This window comes from Mauremys reevesii, linkage group 5 (assembly GCF_016161935.1).
Source record: "Mauremys reevesii isolate NIE-2019 linkage group 5, ASM1616193v1, whole genome shotgun sequence".
Lineage (NCBI taxonomy): Eukaryota > Metazoa > Chordata > Testudines > Geoemydidae > Mauremys > Mauremys reevesii.
Window position 1 is genome coordinate 108,353,483 of NC_052627.1, and position 27,994 is coordinate 108,381,476.

The following is a 27,994-nucleotide window of genomic DNA, read 5'->3' on the forward strand; positions in this document are numbered from 1 at the left end:
TAGTTGGTGTACCCCATGAATACATTCTTACCCACCCCAATCCCTGTCAGTGTTTTACTTTTTCCTTTAGTGTTGTGTCCCCTCCAACATATTTAATTTGAATTATTATGAGTGGTTTTATTTATAAGTAGTTTAGTTATTACCATATATACTCGTTCATAAGCTGAATATTTTTGGTAAAAAAGTGACGCATCAAAGAGCGGGGGTCAGCTTATAAATGGGTCTACACCAAAATTTGATGATTTTAAACTGTATGGAATCATTGAATTAAATATCTAATACATTGTCGTTTTGTTTACCTGGAGCGTCTGCAGGCATGGGGCCCCTCAGCTCCCTGTGACCGCCGTTTGCCATTCCCAGCCAATGGGAGCTGCGGGAAGTGCATGGAGCCCCTCAGCTCCTTGTGGCCATGGTTCGCCATTCCCAGCCAATGGGAGTGGCGAACCGCAGCCACAGGGAGCTGAGGGTCTCCATACATGCAGACGCTCCAAGTGAACAAAACGTCCCGACCCGCCAGCGGCTTACCCTGACGCCCGAGGTTCCAAAGTTTGCCAACCCCTGAAATATAGGGTTGGCTTATGAAAGGGTCATACAGTTTTTGCTATTTTTACCTAACCATCTTGGGGTGGGGTTGGCTTATAAATGAACGGGCTAATGAACGAGTATATACCATACATTGTTTTATTTTTAGACGTTTATATTTTGTTTAGAGATGCAAAGTGTATAGCCCAGGGAACTTTGAAAGTCAAGTTGTGATACATAGAGTATATATTTGATATCTATTTTACTAGGATAGTCATGCAATCACATTCAGATTTCACCTTACCCATCCAACCAATACAGTTAAACTTTTCACCGAGAAGATTTAGAGAAGGACCAATAAATAAATCAATCTTTTGTCCCTTTGTGTCTGTGTAGATCCCATTATAGGTGTGCATGTGTACAAGGACCAGATTCTTTTAGCTAGCAGTGTGTATTTGGGGTGGTGCATGTGTCTTATAATGCCTTTTGCTCCCACATTAAAGCATAAAGGGTGTGACAGCTATGACCCTCCCTCAGTTCCCTTTTACTGCCATTGGCAGAGAAGTGGAACCTATTGGTATCCTTTCAGCTCACACTGGAGTTGTCAGCAATCTTCACCTAAATTTCTGGAAAACTTTAGAACAACCTTCTTACAGCATCTTGGATTGACTAATCCTCAATCAGTTCAAAATTCTTTGACCACGCCCCACCCACTGGAAGGCACTCTTGTACAAAGACCCCAAAATCCTGGAATCAAAACCCAAAGGCTTTAAGCCTTTCTCATCCTGGGATGGACTAATTCTGCTTTAAGATGGGCACAGCAGATGCCTTTTTTTATCTGGGCAAATCCCATGTCTGAAGCAGGGGCTCAGTTTGCCTTTCATTCTGCACCAGAACCTGAAAATCATGGAATGCAAGACTCAGGCTCCATCTCTTAGAACAATCTGTGAGAGTGGTATTGAAACCAATAGATCTGGGCTCGAAAACCACCATACCAGTCAAACCTGCATCCTCAGTGCTCCATCAAGCAGGCAATTGCACTCCAAGACTTCAGCAGAGAAATTGGCACTGACCATGGCACCAGAACTGTTGAGGCTGTCCACCTTGAAGGTGGTGCCAGAAATATCAAAGCAGGCCATTGAAAGACGCTGCCCAGAACACTGGGGAGGAGCTCTAGGAAGATCTCAGTGTACTCTCACATAGAGACAGAGAAAGAGAGAGAGTAAACCATCACAAGATAAATCTTCCAAAACTTGTGTGGCACCTAAGACAAGTGAAAAGAAGTACACTGTGGTGCAGCAGACTTTGTCACCCCACTACCAGTTCCCACAACCAGGGGAACAACTGTGGACACTGGAACTGTCATTGGCACTGAGATATCCACCAATACCAATAAAAACCCAAGCACCAACAGTGCCATACTATTGGCAGTGCCTATGGAGAAGATATACTCACCATTGTGGTCAGGGTAGACCTCCTCTGCATTGAGTAGGAAGCAGTGTTTTGTTTAGAGATGCAAAGTGTATAGCCCAGGGAACTTTGAAAGTCAAGTTGTGATACATAGAGAGAGAGCAGTGCCCCATATGATCCCTGAGCATTAGTGCTGGAAAACCAGAAGACTTCTTTGGAGCTCAGCCACTGCAACATTGGCATTGGTCCAGTTAACAACTTGTCAGTCACCTGTATTCATATGGGGTCTTCCTTCCAAAGCCTCAAGGAGCTGCTTACCTACATCTCAAGAGAAAAGATCCCCCTGTCTATTAGCCTCACTGGCAAAACTGCAGATGTCAGAGTCTGAGGAGGAGCGGGACGCAGGGATGCAAATCTATCAGTGCCTGATGTCACCCACCCAAAGACCTTTTCTCCTCATTGCCCAACAAGGTGATCACCTCAGCACCGATACTAATGTAGGATGATTTCAAGGTGTTTCCAGAGCTCCTCATACTAAATGCAGACACACTGGAAATCAAGACTTCAATCCTATCCAAAAAAATCTCAAAGTATTCAACATCTCATCAGCTGCAGATCCTGCCAGCATCACCCATTCCATAAATGAGGGATTGCTAGACCCAGCCTGAACTCTGTGACACATCCTATTCACTGTATGATTAAAGGATAAACATACTGAGAACAATATTAAAGGCACAAATTCAAACTATCCCAAAGGAAATACCAGAAGAAATAGTAAGAGGCCAATATGGCTGTATTAGTAGCTCTTTAATTACCTGAAAATCAAAAAGGAAGACATAGAAGCATGGGCCAATTGCTAACGATTTCGTCCCTACACACTCGTATAGAGATACAATCAAAATGGCTAAGGCATAAAATGAGTTACACCTTGCTACGTTATATAGAAATCTGTCTCCCCCTCCAGTTGTGCTTTTCCTCCATTGGAACTGTGTGCACTGCTGGTGGATCCAGACCCTTTCTTTTCTTTTGGAGAATTTCAACCACTACAACAGCCACTATCTCCTCCTCTGAAATCTGTTAATCCACGCAGGAGATCTAGAGCCTCATGATACCATTCTCATGAGCAGATTCTCAGACAGGAAGTGGAGTCCCTCTTATAGATGCATCTCACTTAGGCTGGGGGGGAGCACACATGAACAGCCATATGACTCAGGGAATTTGGACACCTTGAGAAGCCGTCTGCACATCAGCCTTCTGGAGTTCCAGGTAGTTTGAGAAACTTGCAAAGTTTTTCTACAATTCACATGGTCCAATCATGTTCTCAGACAATATGACAACCATCCTTTACATCAACAAACACATAGGTGTGAGATCAGCTCCCTTCTGCATAGAAGCACTCAGTCTATGGAGTTGATGTATCAAGAATTAAATCACATTTTTGGCAGCTTACCTTCCAGCGCCACAGAACGTGCTGGTGAATGCCCTCTGTAGGCATTTGGCCATCTAATCATGAGTGGGAATTGCGTGAGTCAGTAGTAAACATTTTTGCTCAGTGGGGGATTCCCACATGGGATCTGTTCATCTCTCAAACGAACAAGAAATACAACACACATTGCTCCTGAGGTGCTCAAGTGCTATATTCTCAAGGTGATGTCCTCCATCTTCTCTAACCAAATTATCTGAACTATGCCTTTCCTCCTTTACCACTCCTTCCTGGAGTCTTGAAGAAAATTTGTCAAGATAGGGCACATGTCATCCTCATTGCCCCCCATTGGACCAGACAGTTTTGGTTTCCAAACCTTCTACAGCTGTCCTCCCATCCTCTGATCAGAATGTAATAGTTTTCAAATCTCTTTACCCAGGCAAAAGGCAGGATCAAGCATTCCAATCCTGAGAGTTTCATCTCAGAGCTTGTTTTTTGGATGAGCATCAACACTAATACTTTCCTGCTCAGAAGCTGTACAAACCATCTTTAATAACAATAGAAAGAAACTCCACTCGAAGTCCTATTCAGCCAAGTGGAAATATTTCTCCATCTAGGGATATCAGTCAGTGGTTATTCCTTCCATTTTGGACTAGTTTCTCTCAAAAAGGCTGACCTTTCCCTTACTTCTGTACAAGTCCACTGGAAGCAATCAGTGTGTGTGTCATGACCCACACGTCTCAAACCTGGGTCCACAGGATTTATAGGAACAGCTACACTCCAACCCTCCACCTAGCAGCCTGCTGATGCTTGCCTACTTGGGACTTATGAAGCCTAGCCCCAGTTTGAGCTCTGCCCCTGTGGTCTTATCGGTGGAGTGCCAGAGCAGCTGATTGGCCTGCAGGCCCTACTTAAGCCAGCAGCAGGAACAGAAAGTTATCCGAACAACTGGGTTCTACCCTGTTCTGGACTGTGTACTTTGTACTTCCTGCTCCCCGGCTTGATTTTCCTGGCATCTGATTTAGGTAATAAAAGGTAATAATTGGAGATATGCCAATCTCCTAGAACTGGAAGGGACCTTGAAAGGTCATTGAGTCCAGCCCCCTGCCTTCACTAGCAGGACCAATTTTTGCCCCAGATCCCTAAGTGGTCCCCTCAAGGATTGAACTCACAACCCTGGGTTTAGCAGGCCAATGCTCAAACCACTGAGCTATCCCTCCCCCCTGATCTCTAGTTTGTCTCCTGCCTTGGTCCACCTGGTATCGTGACCCGGCCTGACTTTGGTTCCTGACTTGTGATTCTGGCCTCCAGTTGTCTCCTGCTTCTGACCTCCTAGTATCCTGGCCCAGCTGACTCCTGTCTTGTGACTGTGGACTCTGGCTGCCCATGACCCAGCCATAACAGATTGTTCAGATCACAGTTACCCTGAGGGACTGAGCCTGGTGTGAGAAGGATGGACCCAGAAGCACCACTGCAGCCCCTAGAAGCATTGGACTTGCCTGAATGGGCCTTCCACCTCCAGGCAGATAATTAAGGCTGCGTGTCTGTCACTGAGGTCACAGATTCTGTGACCTCTATGATTTCTTCAGCGGCTGGTGCTGGCTCAGGGGCTGCCCTAGCCAGGCAGCCCCTGGGCCAGCACCAGCAGTTTGGATGTGTGGGAGGGGGCTCAGGGCTGAGTCAGGGGGTCAGGGTGTGTGGCGGCGCTTACCTGGGAGAGGGTGGCTCCCTGGCTCTCACTGGCATGTCCCTGTAGCTTCTAGTGGGAGGGGCAGCCAGGGGGGCTCTGTGTGCTGCCCATGTCCGCGTGCACTGCTCCTGCAGCTCCCAGTGGCTGCGGTTCCCAACCAATGGGAGCTGAATAGCCAGCGCTTGTGGCGTGAGCAGCACACGGAACCCCCCTGGCCGCCCCTCCCCCTAGGAGCTACAGGGACATGCCTGGTAGGGAGCCTGTCAGCCCCGCCAGCCCTCCCTCTCCCGGACCAGCAGGGGTCCCGGGCCGCACGCTGCCATCTGCCTTCCCTCCCACCCCCAGCACCAGCGGAGGTCCCAGGCCGCCACCTCCCTGCAGCGCCCCCAGCCCTCCCTCCAGAGCACCCATTATCCCTCGGCTCAGGTTTTAGTTAGGGGCATATAGTAAAATTCATGGACAGATCACAGGCCGTGAATTTTTGTTTACTTCCCGTGAAGTATCCATGACTTTTACTAAAAATACCTGTGACTAAAACGTAGCCTTACGGATAATCAAGCACTACAGGCCCAAGTTGCACACTGACCTTGGACAACCAGCAGCTGCAAGTGAGGCAGGTCAGCACTCAGAATACTGTGCTGTGAATGCAGCATGCAGTGCCTTGCCCTAAACAGGGGGCACCACTACTCTTGCTCCAGTGGCTTGATGGGAACCACCAGCAGTTCCAGCACTTCATGAACCAGTGCCACCTTCTGTTTCTGATGCATCCCCAAATCCATAACTCTGACCAGGTCATATATACCTGCTGACGAAATGTTTTAGACTGGCCATCCCTCTTTCTGGAAGGCTATAGCCCTGTGCTGTCGAACTGAGATGCTTTTCTCCAATCAGTGTCAGCCATCTTCGATGACCTGCACCTAGTGCAGGTCACCCTGAGGGGACTCCAGTGGGGGCAAGACCCAGTGACCTCCTGTGCAGCGCACTTAATCATAGACCTTAAGGTCAGAAAGGACCATTATGATCATCTACTCTGACCTCCTGCACAACGCAGGCCACAGAATCCCACCCACTCCTGTATCAACCCCCTAACCTATGTCTGAGCTATTGAAGTCTTCAAATTGTGGTTTAAAGACCTCAAGGTGCAGAGAATCCTCCAGCAAGTGACCCGTGCCCCACGCTGCAGAGGAAGGTGAACCCCCCCCCCCCCCGGGCCTCTGCTAATTTGCCCTGGAGGAAAATTCCTTCCTGACCCCAAATATGGTGATCAGCTAAACCTTGAGCATGTGGGCCTGGTGGAGGGAACTGGCCTGCACCTTGAGAGAAGAGAATATCCTCATACCCTAATCCTCACTGATATGCACCCTGAGCCCCATCCATGGGCTTCTCATTTGCAGCTGTGTATTCAGCTTCACATCCTATGGGATCCCTGACAGATTCCCCTCCAACAGACCCTCATTGATTCAGGAGCAGCGGACAATTTCATGGCTGAAGCTGCAGCTCAGGTCCTATAGATTCCCCTGCTACGCACGGCCATACCCAACCAATTGAAATTGTTGACAGCTCTCCACTATCTTCAGATTGAGTTTTGGAAGAGACTGTCCCCCTGGATAGCAAAGAAATAATACAATTTGGTGGGATTTATTCCCTGCATTTTCCCCCCGGATCCTTGGCATGACATTTCATGACCCCCTCATTCACTGATAAGAACAGAAAGTTATCTTCCCATTGGAATTCTGCTGACAGCATGGCCATGCAGACATTGCACCCACACCCAAGAAGGCTCAAATAGGTGTAGTCGTCCACATGGAAACACCCACTGGAGGAACTATGGAACTTCCCCCCAAGTACTGTGAATACACTGATGTCTTTTGAGAAGAAGAATGCAGAAAACTTCCCCCTACATGAGGCAGACTGCGACTGCCTGACAGAATTTCAGCCAGGGGCAAAGCTGCCGTTTTGGCGGATATATGCGGTGTCATTGCCTAAACTGGCAGCTTTGTGAGAATCTCCAAGAGAGCCTGGCCTAGGGATTCATCTGCAAGTCAACTTCACCAGCCAGTGCGCTGGTCCTTTTTGTAAAAAAGAATGACAGCCTCCACCTCTGTGTTGATTACCAAGCCATAAATCAGATAATTTGGAGCTGTTACCTGCTACTCCTGATAGCCAATTTGTTGGACTGCGTGGGGGCTACCTGCAAATTCACAAAACTGGATTTCTGGGGAGCTTACAGTCTCATCCATATCAAAGATGGGGACTGCCTTTTGGATCTGCTACGGCCACTTTGAATATTTAGTTATGCCATTTGGACTGACTAATGACCCAGCAACTATCCAGCACTTCATTAACGATGTGCTATGAGACCTACTGGAACAGTTTGTGGTAGTGTACTTAGATGATATATTATTCTTCTCAGATGATCTGGACAAACACACAACTCATGTCCCCACTGTCCTGGAGAGACTACAACAGATGCTCTCTATGCTAAATGAAAGATGTGCATTTGATCAGACCTTAGCTGAGTTTGGGTGTTTTATCTGGTCCCTGGAAGGAATCAAGATGGATTTGTGTAAGGTCCAGGCTGTCCACAACTAGTCAGGCCCCTGTAATGTTCATGACCAACAAGGTCTTTTAGGCTTTGTGAACTTCTACTGGAGGGTCATTTCAAATTTTTCAAAATAAACTTCACTGCTCTACTCCAAAAAAATGCCAAGTTCTGTTGGTCGCCAGAAGCCCAGCACACATTTGCGCAATTGAAGCGTGGCTTCAACACTACTCCAGTATTGGACCACTCCAACATGGCACAAGCTTTCATTGTGAAAGCTGATACCTGTAAAACAGCAATCAGGTAACTCCTCTTCCAAAGGCATAAACTCAAGCAAACACTGCATCCCATCACCTACTACTCAAGGAAGCTTACATCTGCGGAATGAAACTGAGATCTTGGACAAGATGCTCCAAGCAGTTGAGGCTGCCTTCAGAATGTGGCAACACTGCTTAGAAGGGGCCCATCATCTAGTCCAAGTGCTTACGGACCACAAGAACCTGTAGCACCTGCACAGGGCCAAGGCCCTGCACCAACAACAGCTCCAGTGGGCCAGTGAGCATGCATATCCCACAGTTCTTATCCCTGTTCAATTTTACCTTGACCTACTGCCCTGGAACCCCTAAGTAGGTGCTGGATATTGTTACCTGTGGTCATACCATCCAGTTTCTTTCCCTTTCCATCACAACCCCTCTTGCCCATCCATCTTCAGGGACCTTTCTCATGAGAGCCTTTTACAAACAGAAATGTCCTCGTTGCTCTGTCTAGATGACACAGGAGAGGTGCCTTAGGAGTACTAGGAAAGAGGCTTCTACTCATGGTATTTCCTCATTCGAGAGAAGAAAGGTGGCCTTCATCTTGTTCTAGAACTGAGGAGGCTCAACAAATATATTTGATGCCTCAGATTCAGGATGGTAACACTTGCTTCCATCATTCTATCGCACCAAGATCAAGACTGGTTCATGGCTTTTAACTTGCAGGACATGAATTTGCATATTGCCCACGGGAAGTACCTCAGATTAACATTAGGATTCAATCATTACCAATACAAGGTGCTATCCTTCATACTCTCCATTGCTCCAAGAGTATTCACTGAGAGCCTGACAGTGGTAGTGACACATCTAAGGAAACATCTACCTGTACCTGGACAACTGGCTGATCAAGGACAAGCTCCATGACATGACCAAGATAGCCCTAGCTTGAATCCTCACCCTGTTGTCCCAGGCCTAATGGTAAACTACAAAAAGTCGTGTCTCACTCCATCCCAGGTGATAGGCTTCAGAGGAGACCCTACTTGACTCTGTCAGCACGCTCATCTCTGCCAGAGGACAGATTCTGTTCCCTTTGATAAATCATACATGAAATAAGGTCAAGACTACCTATGATGGTTCATGCTTGCATGGGATTACTAGGTCATCTGTTGTGTACATACATGATGCTGCTTGCCAGACTTTGCTTGAGGCCATTACCACACTATCAAAGAACAGTGTACTCCCCAGCCAAAACAGTATGAACAGATAGGCCACTGTAGCACTCCAAATCCTGTGCAAACTCACCTGATGACCCCCTTGAATGTGAGAAAATGGTATATTTCTCAACTCCTTCCTGTGCAACCTATACTTAATATGGATGCATAAGTGAGAGGTTGGGGGCCCACCTGAATCACCTCAATTGCAAGAAATTGCACGTGAACGTCCTAGGGCTGAGGGCCATCAGATTGGCCTGTATAGCATGCCTGTCAGTTCAATGGAATTCTGTAGAGCAAATCCTGATGGACAGTACATCTGTGATGCACAGTATCAACAAACAAGGAGGCACTTGATAGATCCCACTTTACCTGGAAGCCATCGAGTTCTGGAAATGGTGTCACCAACACAGAGTAAACTCTCTGAGCCCACACTATCCCTGCACTTTTCAGGGGTCAGCAATTACCTTGAAGACTTCTTAAGCAGAGACGTGATAACCAATTCATCCTAGACATGATTTTCCAGTGGTGGGGGACTCTAACCAAAGACCAGTTTGCCACCGCAGAGAATGTCAAATGCAACACCTTCTACTATAAAGGCGGTGTGAGCCTAGGAGCTTTACCAAATGTCTTTCTACTCTGCTGGTGTCAAGCTCTCCTTTGCACCTTATCACTCACCCCCCTGATTACCATACTAATATCAAAGGTCAGATGGGACAAGGCCACCACTATCATGATCTCCTCATACTGGCCAGGACGGTTTTGGCTGCCAGACCTACTCCATATGTCCAGTCAATCTCCCATTCATTTTTCCAGTTTGTGTGGACACACTATCCCTGAACATCCAGACCTGCAGTCACTACACCTGACTGCTTGGATGATGGCCAGATGAGCACTACTGATAGTGAATGCTCCAGGCAGTTGTTATGCACATCAGGAAAGTTTCCACTAGCAGTATCTGCTCTGCAAATGCAAGAGGTTTCCGTATGGGCAGCCCAAAACAACCTGAATTGGTTGAAGCCCGAATTCCAAAGATCCTAGACTACATGCTGCTCTTGAAACAATCAGGACTTGCATTAAGCTCTCTGAGTCCACTTAGCAATATCAGCATATCATACACCAGTTCAGTTACATTCAGTTTTTTTACATTCTGCAGTGTCAAGATTCATCAAGGACATTCTTCATGCCTACCCTTCATTTAGAGACCAGACTGCTTCCTGGGACCTCAGTGTTCTCCTGGTGACTCCCTTCAAGCCTCTATCCGTCAAAACATTCTAGTTTGTTGCTGTCACATTGGCACAAACTCAGTGAGATCCAAGTCCTTATGGCTGGACCATCTACTTTACAGGGACAATATAGTAATGAGACAACACCCTAAATTAATTCCTAAGGTAATCTCAAAATACCAACTGAATCAGTCAGTTACCTTACTGGTCTTCTTTCCAAAACCTCTCTCTTCTGCAGGAGAAAAGAAACTTCACACCTTGGATGTCTCCAGAACTTCTACTTTACTACCTAGACAAGACTAAATCCTTTTGACTGTCACTGTCTCTTTGTGGCTGTTTTGGGTGTAGAGTAAGACCTGGTGATCTCTTCACAGAAACTTTCCAAATGAATTAGTGCATTTCCATCTGTTACCAGATGCCCTCCTTCTTCCCACCAAACATTCGGACACAACTCCACTGTAGTACAGGAGACCTCATAATTGGCCTGGCAACCACCTGGAGTAACCCATTGACCTTTCTTAAATAGTATGCATTTGACATGGCAGCCAGGGCAGATACGAAGTTCGTAAGAGTGATACTGCAGTCTGTCTGTTTCATTAGCTGAAACTCCTCAATCCCACTATCAGGAGAATATTGCTTACTAGTCACCTACAGTGCGGTCCATACTGACACTTACTCGAAGCATAACGAACTATTACTTACCCTACGGTAACTGGCTCTTCAAGATGTTGTAGTCAATGTGGCTGCTACAACCCATCCTCCTTCCCCACTTCAGGAGTTCTTGGTGAACACAGGCTTTGAAATGCAAGGGAATTGAGGGAGGGTTGCGGTCATCCCATCCTGTGCACCTTCATGTGGGAATACGTGCAGTTCTGATAAACACTGCTAGCTAAAAGAATTGGGGTTGGTATTCATAGGGCTCATGCGCACATACAGTGGAATCTACACTGATTACAACATCTTGAAAAACCACAGTTCCTGTAGGATAAGTAACTGTTCTTTCATTGACCTCGTCCCCCAAACACACGGATGCCCTCTCTGACATATATCTTTCTGATTATCATCATTTTGGATCTTTGTATTACTAGTGTATCATGGATCTGCTATTTATTAATATTAACTTGATCTTGAACTACATATGTTCAAATTTATGACCCACATATCAAACCATTATTACTAATGGCTTATTGGTCTGTTTGGAATGGCAAGTATAATCTTAGAGTATATCTGTGGAAGAAACAAGGGATGAAAATTCTATTTTATGGCCTAATAAATATCTATTTTAAGCCCCCTGATTCCTATGTATGATCATAAGCCCACTTTTTTATTTTGACTCATCTTTTTAAAAAAAAATCTTGTTTAACTTTTACAAATGAATTTTGCAAAAAGTTAACTCCTCAGTATTTCACACTGTTAATGGAACCAAGATGTCAGAAATATTACAACATAGGTCATATATTAAAAAGTTGTGCCATGTGTATACAAATTCAGTAACAGAATTCCAAAAAATCCTTAAATTTGTAATTATTATGATTATTTTATTACAGGGGATGGAGTGCTAGATCTCTCTACGAAGAAAAGCGCAAGGCTGGAAGAGTCAACATATGATCCATTATCATCTGAAAATTCAGTGTCTGGGTAAGCATCATTTAAATATTTTTAATATATGTAAAAGGAAACACTGAAAAAAATCTCTTCTCTATGAAGGCAGATTATTTTTTTTATAACATACTTGTACAGTATATATTGACACACAAAATCAGTTTATATTTTGCTTTCCTCAAGAGTTTCACTCATAAGTGTGTGTCTATGTATTTATCATTTGTTTCATTGTCTTTTTCTTTTCTTTCTGTTAAAGAAAAGTTATCAGAACAATCACCAAACTTTAGTTCATGTTACTAAAAATGAACTGAAAACTTAATTACATAATACAAAAGAATAGGACAGTAGAAGAAAACGTAAATTTATTCTTCAAGGTTTTATTTAGGAAACTTCCATTTTGCACAAAAACATAACATCCAGATTATATTTTTAAAAATATCCTTCAGCTAACATGAACAAGTTAAACAGCTATTATCTTCAGTATTTTTTAATGAGAAAGAGAGAGAGAGAGAGAGTTCCTAATTGTTATACTTACATCATGGTTTTGCCTATGGTGTGTGGTGGCAAACTGCTAAATATGTCCATTCAGCATTAAAAACTAAAAATGTTGTTTCATGTGCTGAAAGCTACCATTACATTAACTGAAACAAAAATAATGAAATACATTGTTCTGTTGGATTTTGTTATAATTTTGGCATCCTCCCATCCACTAGCCATAGCAGGACCCTTTTTGTCACCTGTACATCTTACAAAATAATTTATTCCAAATAATACATTTAGCTTTATTTGTTGAATTGTGTAAAATTGTGTTCTGTTAATTTATTGATATGAACAAGTTTTAAAATGATTTATGATTTATAATTAGAAAAATATAAATAGTGATTAAAAACTGACTTGTATATTGACAAAATGGGACTTAATTGTTAATTGCAGCACTTATCTTATGAATGTAGAAAAATTAGTCTTGTGGAAATCTGGGGGTTTTGTGTTTGGTAATGTACCTATCACTGCAAATTTTCTATAAGAGGGTTGACTCTTTTATTACTTGTTTAGCGGTAACGTCACGTTTCTACTAACAAAATCTCATTTAGGATTTGGGTACTTAATGGAATGTTAATTGCATAACTAAAATTGTAAGTGTTGCTCTGCAAGCATGTATCAAAGGGAATATAGCAAACACATGAGAATATTATCAAATACGGAACTAGGATTTAAAGTTCTTGGAAGGGCTGCTATAGAAGCCACCGTATGATTTTGACACGTCCTACCAGAACTGTAGCATTTTACTATGATAATCAGTAACTACTACATCTCAAAGACTTAAAAGTATCAGAAGCAGTGATGTTACCTAAGCAAGGAGTATAATAAAGGAGTGGACCCTTCCCTTCCATAGCTGTGTGAGAGTCTCTCATACATCAGTTTACCATCGTTTCATTCCATCCATCCAGGAGACTACACAGACACAGAGAGGACTATGTGGAAAGAAGTGCTGAGTTTGCAGATGGTTTGCTCTCAAAAGCTTTGAAAGACATTCAGTCTGGAGCACTGGACATAAATAAAGCAGGCATACTTTATGGCATACCTCAAAAAACTTTACTTCTCCACTTAGAAGCCTTACCAGCAGGAAAGCCTGCACTTTTTAAAAACAAAACTCGAGATTTCAATGATAGTTATTCATTTAAAGACAGAAAAGAAACTTGTGCAGTGCTGCAAAAGGTAGCCTTGTGGGCAAGAGCTCAAGCAGAGCGCACAGAAAAAAGTAAACTCAGTCTACTTGAAACCTCAGAATTAAAATTCCCAACAGCTTCCAGTTACCTCCACCAGTTAACTCTACAGAGAATGGTTACTCAGTTTAAAGAAAAAAGTGAAAGTCTACAATATGAAACTTCAAATCCTACTGTACAGTTAAAAATTCCTCAGCTAAGAATAAGTTCTGCGTCCAAACCACAATCTGATAATGCTGGTCTTCTGGATGTCATGTACCATGTTTCCAAAACCTCCTCAGTCTTAGACGGATCAGCGCTTCAAAAATTGAAAAATATACTCCCTAAACAGAACAAAATTGAATGTTCTGGACCTGTAACTCACTCAAGTGTTGACTCCTACTTTCTGCATGGGGACCTCTCTCCTTTATGTCTTAATGTTAAGAATGGAACAGTTGATGGAACATCTGAAAATACAGAAGATGGTTTGGATCGCAAAGACAATAAACAACCAAGGAAAAAACGTGGCCGTTATAGGCAATATGATCATGAAATAATGGAAGAAGCTATTGCTATGGTAATGAGTGGGAAAATGAGTGTTTCCAAAGCACAAGGAATTTATGGGGTACCTCACAGCACTTTAGAATACAAAGTTAAAGAAAGATCTGGAACACTGAAGACTCCGCCGAAGAAGAAACTTCGATTACCAGACACTGGGTTATTTAATATGACAGATTCAGGGACTGGCAACTGCAAAAACAGCAGCAAGCCTGTGTAGATTAATTGTTAGCAAATTGTTTGGTGTGTGTGTGTGTGTGTGTGTCTGTCTGTATACACACACACATATGAGAAATACGTATGCTCACACTGACAGAAGACATGAAATTATACAGTTCAAAAACCACATACATGCCTTTTGAAAAGTAGTTTTATTCAGGGTTTTCACTGTGGACAGAATTATAGAGTTCTCCCTTAATTCTGATAGTGTGTATTTAATAAAATCCTTGTATAAATAGGTGAAAAAGATTCAGGTTTTCTTTAGTAGTCAATAGCATAAAATGTTTTGGGAAAACAAGTATTTGTCATGTGAAGCATTATTTTTAGTTGGTAAAGAACCACATTAGCCATTGAATAAACCATCTTATGGAAATACATGACACATGGTTTGCAAACTTTTATACTTCACAAAATACTTGCAATAGTTTGTAAGTAGTTCAAAATACACAAATCAAGGGATTATTTTTCTTTTACAAAGTTAGTTCCTTACGAAGGAAATGGATATGTGAAGTATTAGTAGGAGGTAGTACATTCTGTGGAAGAAGAAAAAAATACATCATAACTAGATCTCCAATACAACTAGAAAAAACCAAAACATTTCATTAATAAAAATGTGTGTTAGCAGACATAAAACTGTATTTTTATCATTTTAAGAAGAATTTTGTTCATTTAGCAAGAAATTGGTGTTTACAAAATATACATTTATGAAAACTGACAAATTACTGTAGCTATAGAACTATTAAATATGAAATAAGATGGAATACTAAGTATAAAATAATTTAAACTTAATTAACATAATTTTCCTTTTTAGTTTGGAAAATAAGATAACTTCTAAGGTTTAAGAAGAAAGTTGGAATGCAACTTAGAGCATGTTCATAATGTGCACAGAATGAGCTTGAGAATGGATATTAAATGTGCTGGTTAGTTAATGTTATGACTACTTAAAATTCATTTAAGGATTGTCACACTCCTTATATTGAAAAACAAAAAACTCACTGTAACTGTAACATATTTGCTGCTGTGACATTTCAAACCTTTTCAGTTTATCAGAATGAATATCAAGTTTTCATTTTGGTGGGCCGATACACTATCGTTTTGCTAATAACCAAATTTGCAGTTCAGGGTCTTGACAGATTCACAAATATTAAACAGTGAAGCTGCTTTGAACTTTCAGTAGTATAAATTCATTATAAATTTGGTAGAAGCTAGGCAGTTCATTTTAAATATATGACTTAATAGAATCTAAGAGAGACCAGCTGTCTTCAGATTGCAGTTTTTAAATTAATTTTCAAGTATTTACATTGGATTTTAAATTATATGTAATTTTGGTGGTGTAATGTCATAAAGCATATGTCTATATAAGAATGAGTGCTTGCTTTATACATTCAAAATTCAACACCTGTGCCCTTTTTCCAGTTAAAATTTAGGTTTAGATTGTTTTTTCTAAACCAAATCAAACATATCCAGAAACACTTACCTGTATTTCTACTTTTTGTAAATTTTCTCTCACACATACAGTGTCAGACATGTTTTTTGCTTAAATTTGCCTTTGTATAGGCTAATTATCCTATGTGAATGTAAGACTACATTACACGTGTAGGGCCACATCATGTAATTGACTTTAAAAAGAAACTTGAACTCAGTGCGGAGTTTCTCTTAAAAATTTGTGGCAAAATCTAGCTCTTGGCTATTAATCTTATTACAGGTAATTCCTTACGTTTTAAAATAAATGAATCCATAAGAAGTTAAGTGAAACTGCACAACCACCAACATATCAATCTTTTGGTCTCTTAGATCTATAATGTATCCTCTTCAACTATTAAGGTTTACTTGCATATTAGAAAAGGAATCCTTCTGTAAAATAATTGTATCTAATAACAAGTAGGATACATATAAGCAGGTGTCAGGGTCATCGTTGATTTTAAAGAATTAAGCCATATTTTTGTGAGGGCCAGAAAGATGAATTTGTTAATGTAGCCTCCCCAGCGGAAAACAAAATTGATAGTACCTAAAGGTTTCAAAATCTCTCTTTATACAGAATGTTACTTGCAAAAGTTTTTGGGGCTTCAATACATTGCCTAATATTTGTACCACACTAAAAATTTGTATTCCTCGGACAATATTATAAAATTGAGTCAGAAGTTTATATTGAAGGCAAGTTACAGTACACTTTTTATATCATTTAAAAGATGACCTGACCAAAAATTGACAGGATTCATAAAATCAGGGATCATTTTACTATTGACTTAACAGTGATCAGTAGTTTTGTACGTAATATTATAATTAATTTTCAGCATTTTAGTACTTGTATTTATTTATTTTTTTGGTCAGAAATAGTATATTAAAATATTTTTTGATAGTTTATAGATGATGCTCAACCTGTAAGTGTTTAAAAAGAAACAGAATTATTTGTTTCTAATTATTAGGCTAACTTTTGATTACACAACTAAGGAAAGGCAGGGAAATGTGTAGGTTCCCCTTCCCTAACTCCAGTGTATTCCATTTAAATGTCATTTAAGTTGTATCTTTGAACTGTTTTATAAATTCAGTTACCAGTGACTACTTCAGAATTGACAATTTCTGAAAATTCATGTTTCAGCAGACTTTTAAATGAAGGCGAAAGCAAGCCCTACATGCTTTCTACTTATTTGAATGTTTCTCAAGTATTTTATATTAAAAAACAGTGCCTCTGTTTTTAGAACTACTGCTCAGTAAAGTTGTTTAAACCATTTCTGGTAGCTAATGACAATTTTATATTAAATTGTATATTAACTTTAGTGAGACTGATTTTTTTTTTAGTTGTTTACAGTACAAATACTTGTATTTGTTTTTTAATTGCAGTATTTCCATTGTCGCAGTAATTTAGTAAAACTCTGTGGCTGCCTTGATTTTTGACAGATTTTGTTAATAACTGATTTTTAGGCAATTAGTTATATTTATGCATAAATCAATTGCACTATAATTCATGAATTATTTATTACAATATTTTCTAATGAATTCCATGTATTTGTCTTGTGTTGTAAATGTACTGTAATTCTGTTTCCTCTTTGTGTTGTTATATACCTAAATCTGATTGTATGAATTTAATTGTTTAGTTAACGTGTTTCTACGTTGTAATTTGTAGTAAAGCACTTCAATGCTTTTGCACATAAATTTACAACAACACTGATGTGTGATTGATTTTGCTCATTCAGTAAAACAAAACAAAAAAAGACCATATACTGGCTCATTTGACTTACTCTTTAGGCACAAATTTACTATTAGTCTAATAAGTTCATGATAGAACTTGCTTTTGACAGTTATTGCTACAATGAACGTATTATAAAGCAAAAATAATTGTCACAAGGAAGACTGGTTCTCAGAATATGATGGTTTGCTAATAAATTAGGCACACTTTAGAAAATGAAAATGTCCTAAAGTATAGGAGAAACAAAATTATTTTATCAGTTTTCAACTGCAACCGATCTGTATGAATTGAATGCTTATTTTACTAATAGTCTGTTCAGAAAGCTTTATTCATTTAATTTGTTAAACTTCAGCCAATATATTTAGTTATTAAATATATGCATTGGGGCATAGGAAAAGGGAGAACATTTATACAAATAATTTATATGGCTAGTAATTTTTTTGTTCTCCCTTTGAAATGAAAACATTTTTGTTCCTCCCAAGTCCAGTTACTTTTCTGCTCATTTCTTCAGTGAAGCCGTAATCATGTTATAAAGCATCTCTGGCAGAAAAAGCTAAGGATAGAACTCTGAGGGAGAAAATGTGTGTTAGATAGTTTCTCTTTGATAGTTCCCATAGGTTGGAAGAGAAAACCAATCTGATATTTTATATGTTAATTCTATACAAAATAGGCTACCACACCCATCCTCAAACTTGGTGGGTTACCATGTGATGACCCTATGCCTTTGTGCCAACTTTGACCCCTACAGACAATCGCCAGTTTTTGGCAATTGCTGCCTCTGGCACTGAGCAGGGGATCTCAGTAGAAAGGATAATGCAGTCCAAGGTTCTATTATAAGTTCCACCGAATCTGTGAATGGCTTGACTTTGAGGGACAAGATTTGTTGATCCTCTTGCCCCTAACCCACCCCATTTCTATCCCCTCCCGCTGCATGAACCCTGTACCCACAGAACCTCTACCACAGAATTCATAGAAAGATGAAGAGTTCTGTGAAGACAGGAATTGTAGCTACCGTTGCGCACAGGAAGGGGGAAGCTCTGTATGGCTCTACGGGGCTAGTAACCTGGACTTCTGTGTTTGACACTGCCAATTTTGCCATGGGAATTACTGTGATACTATAGATTCTGTATAATGACGACGCAACAGGTTGAAAGAGAAAAAGAGGGGAAAGCATTTGCTGAAGCACAACTCTTTAATACTTAACAAAAGTGGTTGGAAAGCTATTAAAAACATGAAAGTTGAACGAATTTGTTTACAAATACAAACATTTCTACAGAGGGATTATATGTATCTCTTTAAAGTAAATGCTTTGTTTTAAACAGATTTTTAGGCCTATGTCCTGAGCAGCAGCCAAGCATACTTTAGTGCAGGGTGGTGCAAAGGTAACTTTTAACATTTTGCATTCCCCTAAACCTGAGGTCATGTAGTACATGGCGTAAGTTAGAGCAGCATGAGCTGCAAATGATCTTATGGGGTTGTTCTGACAGCTAAGGATCACTGGAGTATGGGGATGTCAGACCCACTCTACTGATGGCCAGGAAAGGGGTGGTGTAAGAGCAATAGAGTGGCTGTGCACACCTGAGAATTAGTGAACATAGTGGGAAAACCTTCAGTGGCAAGCTCAAGGCAGCTTTGAGGCCCCTGGAAGACCTGGCCCATAACTTTGAGAGACCTTTAGGAACACTGAAGTTTCTTACAGTAGTGAGCATATATTTTCTTTAGATAGATGTTCTAGTATTCTTAATTAGTCAAATATTTAAAAAAGTAATCTTATAAAGAACACTAATCGTCCATAATTGATTAAGTATATATATGCGTGGAGAGCATATAAAGACATATTCCTCTCTGGAGGCTTCAATTTATGTCGGTATTTTTTACCACACCAATCACAGTGAATTAAGTGCTTATCAAAGTTGTAATTTGCTAGTTGTTTGTTTAAACTACAGCATATAATATTACTGAACAAACTATTAAATAACATGTTAAAGGCCATTACTATTTTTAAGAATTTTTACTTCTATTTTTAAGTTTCAAAATATGTTCTTACATTTAAAAAAAAACATAGAAAATACATTTATTTATCCAGTGTGATTACAGAAGTCAATTTTTAACCTAATTTTTCTATTCCACTTTCAGTCTTGGCTTTTATATTTTTGTTCGTTTGATTTTTGTTTTTTGGTTGGTCGGTTTGTTTTTGGTATTTCAATAAATCTGATAAGTTGTTCTACATTTTATAATTGCCATAATTGGAGTTCCACATAAAATAAGCTTAGCTGATTGGGTCCTAAACTCACTCATGGTGGTAATATCATTACAGGCTCCACAATACAGTAGAGTTTCATTTTAGATGAGAGATGCAAATAATTTTGTCTTTTCATGTCATTTAATTGAATTTTAATTACAAATTCAGCTAATAACATCAGGATTCAGTTAGAATTTTAAGAGATAGTAGAATCATCTAGATGGTTCACTTTGAACACTTTCAAAATTTATAAAAATGTTTCAGGAGAGGAAGAAAATCACCAGGAATTATTAAGCATAGTTGATTGCTTTTATAGCATACAAATTAAAGCTTACCTAGGGCAATAATTTATATATACAAAACTATGCATGTACAAATGCTTAGTAAGAAAGATGAAATAATTTATGGATTTTTATAATTCAGACTTGATACTAGTTTGTTTACATTTGTTGAGTAACGAATTAATAATTTATATACATGGTATATTAAAATGTAAAATGTAAAACCAATCAAAATGAAATTTTGCCAAAATGGAGATTTAAATATTGAAAACGATTGGTGAGAGAAATAGGGTGAATGGTTAGTGTCATGTTCAGAGTTTGGTGATATGTTTAAAAAATACCTACTTTTCTAAAACAGAATTATTTTAATATTATTTGCTGCTCTTGCCTGGTACCAGTAAAAGTTCTGAATTATAGAGGATAACTATTTTATTGTAGTTGCTATTCAACAGTGGTTTTTGTGTTTAGTTGAAGAAAGGTCTGTATTAATTTCTACAATGGAACGTTTTCAGCTTTTCATTTTAAATGATTGATTAGGTAAGTAGTAATTTTAGTTTTAATAAATTTGTGTTGAGAAATCAAGTAGTTAAGAAGATAGAATTTCATAACTGATTTTGTTTTGGTTGAGTATCTGAGAACAGCCGTTTTGAAGTCTTATTTAGATATAGACACTTATGTTAACCTGATATTTAAAGGGATTCAATCTCATTTGGTTTGCAAGTTATTTACTTCAGGGGTTCCTTTTTGTTGTCTTGTAGGTACAAAATAAGTATGTGTGTGTTTTGAGAGAGAGAGAGAGAGATGCAATGGAAGCCTGTGGTAGATTTATGCTAATGTGGTAAAAACTGGAAAGGGAATCTATATCTTAAAAGAACATTAACAGCAGTGATGGCTTCTAAAGTTATTTCTGTGGCCTACTAAGGTTGAATGTCCTTTTAAACAACTTTTTTAAGTTCATATTGAACATCTTATGGGCTGTGCTGCATAACACACACAGTAAGGGAGGTATAGTCTTGTAGTTAAAGCATAGAATCTGGAGTCACAAGAGAGGGGTTCTCTCCCTGGCTCTGCCACAAGCGTCCACTGTGACTTTGGACAAATCATTTTACCTTTTTCCATGCCTCAATTTTTCCATCTGTAAAATAGGGATAATACTTACCTCACGTTTGTTGTGAGGATTAATTCATTAATGTGTGCAAGGAAATTTGAAATACTGGGATGAAAGGTTCCATGAAATATGTAGGATTATAATTATTGTATTTGAGAAATGCTGGATTTCAAACAATTTTTCCTTTGTCAAGTAAAATGTTTTTTTGCTGGATATTTTCCTAAACATGCTAGAAATATTCTACTATATATAACATACACATCAGCTGCAGTGAAATAGTTCTATAAGACATTTGCAAATACGATAAATGAGCTATGTAAAGGAAATGGAAATCCATTTTTTCCATGCCTTTTCAGGATTTCAGTCTTCTGTTTAACAGTTAAAACTGTAACCTCCATCATATTTTACTGTAATTTATTTTTTGTTTTGATTTGTTTTTGTTTTCAGTTCAAGTTCAACAGCTGGTGCAAAATCAGAGGAAGCAACTAAATTGGAAAAAGGAAAATCAGCACTAAACAAGGTTTTGGAATCTTTGTGCTCTTACCACTGGCAGCAGATTTTGGCTATTTTGAAATTTTTAATCCAGGATAAAAATGTTCCTTCACTTTGCAGTTGTCTGCAACCTCATATTATCCATTCAAAAACTCAGAACTCCCTCATTGAAGATGAAAACCATGTTTTATTTTGTAGTTGTGATGGACATATGCTGACAAAACGGTGCTGTTTACAAAATCAAAATCCAAACACTTGTTTACCAGCTCTGTGTGTTTGTATTAAAGATTTGCACTGTTTGCCATGTCAGACTGTAGCTACTGGATGTATTAAGACAGTGGTGAATAAAAGGATTGCTAACAGTTGTAATCCTCATAGGTGCTATACAAGACAACTACAAAACTGTAACAACAAGTACCCTGTGACAGCAGCAACTTATACATCTTTTTCTTCAACTGAAGACGATGATTTGTCAAACAGCATTAAAAGTTCTAGTAGATCTCGCAGCCCATCACCCCCTCCATTGTCACCTGCACAAAATAATGAAATTGAAACATTGGAAGGATCACCTATAGATTTTCCAGCTTTAGACAAGAACAAATTTGAAATAACCATTAATCAACCTCCATCTCTCTTGCCAGCAGAAGGAAGCAATGGACGGTTTGAAGATGAAGGTAAACTATGCAAAGGAAAAAGGTTTGGTTACTCAAATGAAACTTGGCCGTCAACAGATCAAGAAAGCAGCAAATGTGTTATAAATTCTGAAAAGTTTGAAAAAGGTGAAAGTTCTGCCATTTTTCAAGATTTAATGGATCGTATTAATGAAAAATTAAAATCAATAGAAACTACAGATATAACAACCAATCTTGTAAAATGGTCTGACAGTGACAGGGCACCAGAAAATGATAATGTAAAATTGGGGGACTTCATAACATCTCTCTTGCACGATGCCAAGGCAAGTGATTACACTTTTATGGAGTTACTGAGCCAACATGATAAACAAGTGGAAAATAAAATTATCAAAACCAGATTTCGCAAACGTCAGGAAACTTTATTCGCAATGTATAATTCTCCTGATTCACCACTGATTAGACGACAGTCTTTGCAAATCAAGAGGGAACTTGCAAGTCTTGATGAAACTTTTATAAGGAAAAAGTCAACTTTAGAGAGAAATGCAAAGAAGTCTACAAAAAATTACAGTAAAATGCCCACAAACAAAGGAGACAGTTATAACATGTTAGAAGACAAAGCTTTACAAAATACTGACAATAATCTAGGTATGAGATGTCAAGCTAAATCCATGTCTTTGCCAGTGTGTCAAGCAGAATCAATGGGACTACCTCTGAATAATTTTGAAACTAACTCTAGTTTTGTAGCATTTTCAGAAAACGACGTTACTATAGTAGACCAGACTAACTTTGCAAAAACACAAGATTATGCAATTGAAAAAGAGATTGACCAGAGTCCTTTGAAGGGGAAATATAATGGAATCTTGGGCAGAACTAAACGTAACATTGTGCCTCCTGGATGGTACTCTGTATATGTAACAAATGACTTTTTATGTAGAAAATCCTCCAAAGCAAAAAAATCTCCTGAAAATTTGGAAAGAGATAAAATAGTTAAAGATCTTCAAGCTGAAAGATCTATTGATGCAAATAAGATTGTAAGGAACACAAATCTACAGGTTGTTGTGGAGCGCTTGGAAGATACAATAAACTTAGCCAAAAAGACTAAAAGTCCATTGTTGGATGGTTATAAAATATCTAGTACATATGAGCGTGATACGAACCAAACTGCTAGGAGAGGCCTACATTTTAACATGGGTGAAAAAGGAGGTGCATGCAAAACAGATTGTGTGCCTACAAGAGAATACCAAGAAGTTCTAGAGCAAGGACTTGGTAACAACCTTTTGAAATCTTCAGCCTCTGATTCAGGCAGATTGACTTCCAGTAATGGGGATGTACAAACAAGATCTGAAGTTGGGGAGAGTGCATCTCTCCTAGGTTATTCTAGCCCAATAAAACTTATGTTTGTCTCAGAGGTTAATAGTAGTGAAGGAGTGAAATATACTTTAACTGCTGCCAGTGCATCTTCTACAGCAAATACTGATCTTTGTTTATTTCAGAAGTATCCAGACACAATATCAGGAAAAAAATCTAAAACAAGTGATCTTGTTCATGAAATCTGCATTGGAGACTCTGGATATAATTGTAATGAAAGTGACACTACAGAGGAATCAAATTCTGTTAATGCTGAGACAATTGCAGATACTTGTGCAGCAGATGAAACTGACTTAAATTATTTTAAGCAAAGTGAAGAATCTGTGGAAAAATCAAGTAGTGGCAATGAATCTGTTTTAAAAAGAAAACCTGGTAGGCCTAAAAAAATAGGGCCTCAGGTTGTAAAACAGGTTAAGCGACCAATTGGACGACCTCCAAAGCCTAAAATAGACACAGCTGAAAATAGTGACCATAGATGTGAACCAACCAGTATTGGGAAAACCACCAAATCTGATGTAACGGTAATGAAAGAAGTTATCAGTAACAAGAATATTACTGTGACGGTTGTTTTTGGAAGGTCAAGACGAACTAAAAGGCATGTTTCTGAAGGTAATATAAATATAATTAATGCTATGCCTACACAACATGATTCCAATTTTACAAATGATTCTAGTGAACTGAGGCAAAATACAGAAACTGAAAGTGGTTTTGCAGAAATAGTAAAAGTCTTACAGAATTCTGCTACTGAAAATGAAGTCTCTGGGTCTGGTTATGAGTATATTAGACCTATCAAGAATAATCCACTGTTACCGCACCTTTACAGCAATATCATACAACCAAATCAGAAGCCTTTAACTATCACTAGAAAGCCTGGTAGACCAGCAAAAGTAAAAATCTCTGGCATATCAGTGACTATTAATAGAGTTTCACCTCAAGAAAGAAAAGTAAGTATTAGCGGCTGCCTGCCTCCATTGCAGCAACAGCATATGTTAGAAAAAAATATATCACAGGAGAAGAATAATCAACCATGCAGTAAGATGAATGAAATAAAGAGCATTCAGAATGACACTACCAAGGATGCATCTGTGATTACTACTACAGAATCAAGAAAACATGATATTCCTTTGAGGCATTCTGTTAGAGACAGAAGACCATCACTGCATTTCTTACATTCATTAGCATCTTCTAGCACATTTACTTGTAGAAGTGCCTTGCTACATAAATCGTATAAGCTCCATTTGAAAAAAGCTAAGGATCAAAAGGAAAAACGTATGCAATCAAATCTGAGGCTAACATCCAAGGATACCTCAGAAACCAAAAATTCAGGGAGTGAAGAAATGGGTTCTGAGGTAAATGAATTTAGGTCCGTTAATGAAATATCACTGGATCCCATTTTTTCATCAAATCCTTCTCTCAGGTGGTGGGCTACTTCCACTTCACGTGACTCCTTGTTGGAAGAACTAAATAATAGATTTGAACAGATAACTAATACCTGGTTGCAAGTGGGTGGAAATGAATTTGAAAAGTGTTTATATGAAAAAAGCAATCATGTTGAACAAGATTGTAGCATTAAAGTGTCAAGACCTTTAGATACCTGCCTTGTAGAACTTGAAGCATCACCTATAAAAATGCTTTTTCAGAAGAAGTGTAATATAAATGAACTTAGTACTTGGTTTATGCAAACAACAGAAACGCAGTCTCTCTCTCTAGTGAGAAAGGCAAATGCTCGCAATCCTTTGGAAGTAATTAGTACTAGAGAGATTAAGATGGGAAGTAAACAATCTGATCTTAATACTAGTCCTTTCAGAAAGCACTTTAAAAAGTTTGCACTATCCTCTCCTTCAGAACCAGCTGGGAAATTACAAATATTGCATAAAATGGTCCAGGCTCCAGTCTTAAATATGAAAAGTAATTTCACACTAGCCAGATTAAGAAGAACTGAATTTAAGAAGTTACAACATGACAGGTGGAGACAAGTGAAAAAAATGTATAACCATGGAACAGGTGACTGGAAATCTAAAAGACAAAATTTAAGATTTTTCTGCCAAAGCCAGTTTTTTAAAAATACAAGTGGGAAAATCAGTGATGTAGTATCCATGCACCAAGGAAAAAGTACAGTAAAAACCCAGCCCACTGAAATCTTAGAATCTCACAATAGAATCTTGCCAACTGGAACTGAAGTCAAAGATGCATTTCTTCCACGGACAATAGAATTGTCTGACTTCAGCACACATCCTGGTTTAACAAATATTTTTAAATCACATTCAGAGATAAATGGAACAAGTTATAATCAAAAAAATGTTGGAAAATCACAGAACCAACTTAAAATGAGTCAAAGTACATGCAGAGCCAAAACCTTTAAAGATTGTAGAATATTTCTGAGAAAACTGAACAATATAGAACAGCATAAATCGTTCAAAGTAAATACCATCATTTACTCTCCGGAAGCTGTTGAAAGTAGAAGCAATGAGACCTACACTGAAGAAAAAAGGCATTGTGCTTTAAAGTCCTATTCTGCAAGGCAAGATGCATTAAAGAGTAAAGAAAAGGATGTGGAGACATGTAAGGGAACTAATCCTTCCAAAATGACTGCAATGCTGGATGACCAATTAGACAGCAAAAAATCAAGCACATGCATAAACAATGAGAGCCCTGCTGCTAGTTCTGAAGTTCTTAACAAAATAAACATAAGAAAAAGACCACAATGGGAGACCACTGATATGAATGTAAGAAAAAGGCATAAGAGACAATCATGCAATACTGGACAAATGGCGAATTGTTACTCAAAATACCAACTAGGTAAGTCTTCCTCCCTCCCCCCGCCTAATTTTAAAATACTAATTTTAAATTAAAGTATAAGTGAAAGAGAAGTAGAATAGCTGGAAACATTAAAATGTATATGGTGTGGGTCAAAAATATCCAGTCTTCAAAACATAATAAAATGGAATAATTTATAATACCAAAAGTATAGTGTTGAAAGTGCAGTTAAAATTTTTAAAATGCTTTATCATTTTATTAAAGTTTGCCATCTGCTTTTACAATAGGTATATTATACTATCCAGGCTGAAGATACACTTAACGACAAGTCAAAATAGCAATGAGCTACTTTTAGTAGCATAGTCTGCGAAAGACGGGTGAAATTCTGACACCATTAAAGTCAAAGTCAATTGGAGTTTTGTCATTGATTTCATCCATACAACATGGTCAGGATTTCACCTATACGGCATAGTCCTTGGTATGTCAGGGAGGAGTTAACTACAAAACACAATTACACAGAGATACATAGTTACAGCACAGTTAAACAAAAAAATCATTTTTTCTCATTTGACATTGATTTAAATACAAATCTATAATAGGACTCATAATTAAACAGTAAAATATGACCGGTAGTATTGTGTATTTCTCAGCAATTATTTACTAGAATGTCTGGGGTAGCTCCTGATTTGATGCCAGCTGAAATCAATGAAAAGATTTCTGTTGATGTTGATAGATTTTGCAGTGATCCTAATTAAGTGAGACATACAGTAATCACACTGAAATGGATTTGCCCTAGAATATTATATTGCTGTTGTGAAATGCAATCTGTACATAAGAAAGAACAGTAAGATATTTATAGGGCATAATTGCGCAGGTTTGACATCATCATGGCCATAATATAGTTAAAAATATGGGGTTGATTGTCAAACTCTTATTCATGTCTGTGAACCCTTACTAACATGAGTAGTCCTATTGATATCAATAGGACTATTCAGGTGAATAAGTGCTCAACAGAATAGTAAGGGTTCCACAATAGGGCTCATAATTACAATAAAATGATACATTTACTAACCTACTATTATATTAGATTATCTGTCCAGGTAGCCCAGAACAGAGAACTAATTTAAATTATTCAAAACAATGAAGCAAAATCTAGTATTTCTCCCCTTGTCGTTTATATCTAAGAAAACTCTCCCTGGATTAAGGCAAAATCTAATTTTAGCTGTAAACTGACACATTGAATGAAGTTGTACATTGTTTAGAAAATGCAGCACTGAAAGCAACTGTGCTTTCTTGCATTATAAATAAGATGAGGAAAATTATGAACTATGTAAAGTTTTTCTTATGTCATGCTCATTTCATGTACTCCTAGCTCTGCAAAGGTAAATTTTCTACCTAAATTTATACTATCTTTTTTTCTCTGTGTGTGCTTCAAGTGCATTAAGTTTGGAGTGCACTCAAAAGAAAAAAATATCTAAACCCTCTCTTGCTGTAGTACAGGAATTTTGTATTCAAATTATATTTATTTCTGAGTTTACTTTTTTCTAATTGCAACAATCTACAAACA

At 38.7% G+C, this 27,994-nt stretch overlaps 2 protein-coding genes across 9 annotated transcripts in view; both read left to right on the forward strand.

Annotated features, from left to right (window-relative positions):
* The window catches only part of LCORL (ligand dependent nuclear receptor corepressor like), a 186,379-nt gene that overhangs the window by 133,830 nt on the left and 24,555 nt on the right, over nucleotides 1-27,994 (forward strand). For 3 of the 8 annotated variants that reach the window (XM_039539451.1, XM_039539452.1, XM_039539453.1), the window contains 2 exons: nucleotides 11,826-11,916; nucleotides 21,626-24,279. In XM_039539451.1, coding sequence (XP_039395385.1) covers nucleotides 11,826-11,916; nucleotides 21,626-24,279 — 2,745 coding nt within the window. Of the gene's footprint in view, nucleotides 1-11,825; nucleotides 11,917-13,328; nucleotides 17,307-21,625; nucleotides 24,280-27,994 lie in introns of those variants that run through there. The other 5 variants (XM_039539456.1, XM_039539458.1, XM_039539455.1 and 2 more) reach the window with 4 other exon arrangements.
* Nucleotides 24,290-26,778, forward strand: LOC120405732 (putative uncharacterized protein ENSP00000382790). The gene is made up of 2 exons (XM_039539460.1): nucleotides 24,290-26,469; nucleotides 26,715-26,778. The coding sequence occupies exons 1-2, from the start codon at nucleotides 24,303-24,305 to the stop codon at nucleotides 26,735-26,737; spliced, it is 2,190 nt and encodes a 729-aa protein (XP_039395394.1). The 5' UTR covers nucleotides 24,290-24,302; the 3' UTR covers nucleotides 26,738-26,778.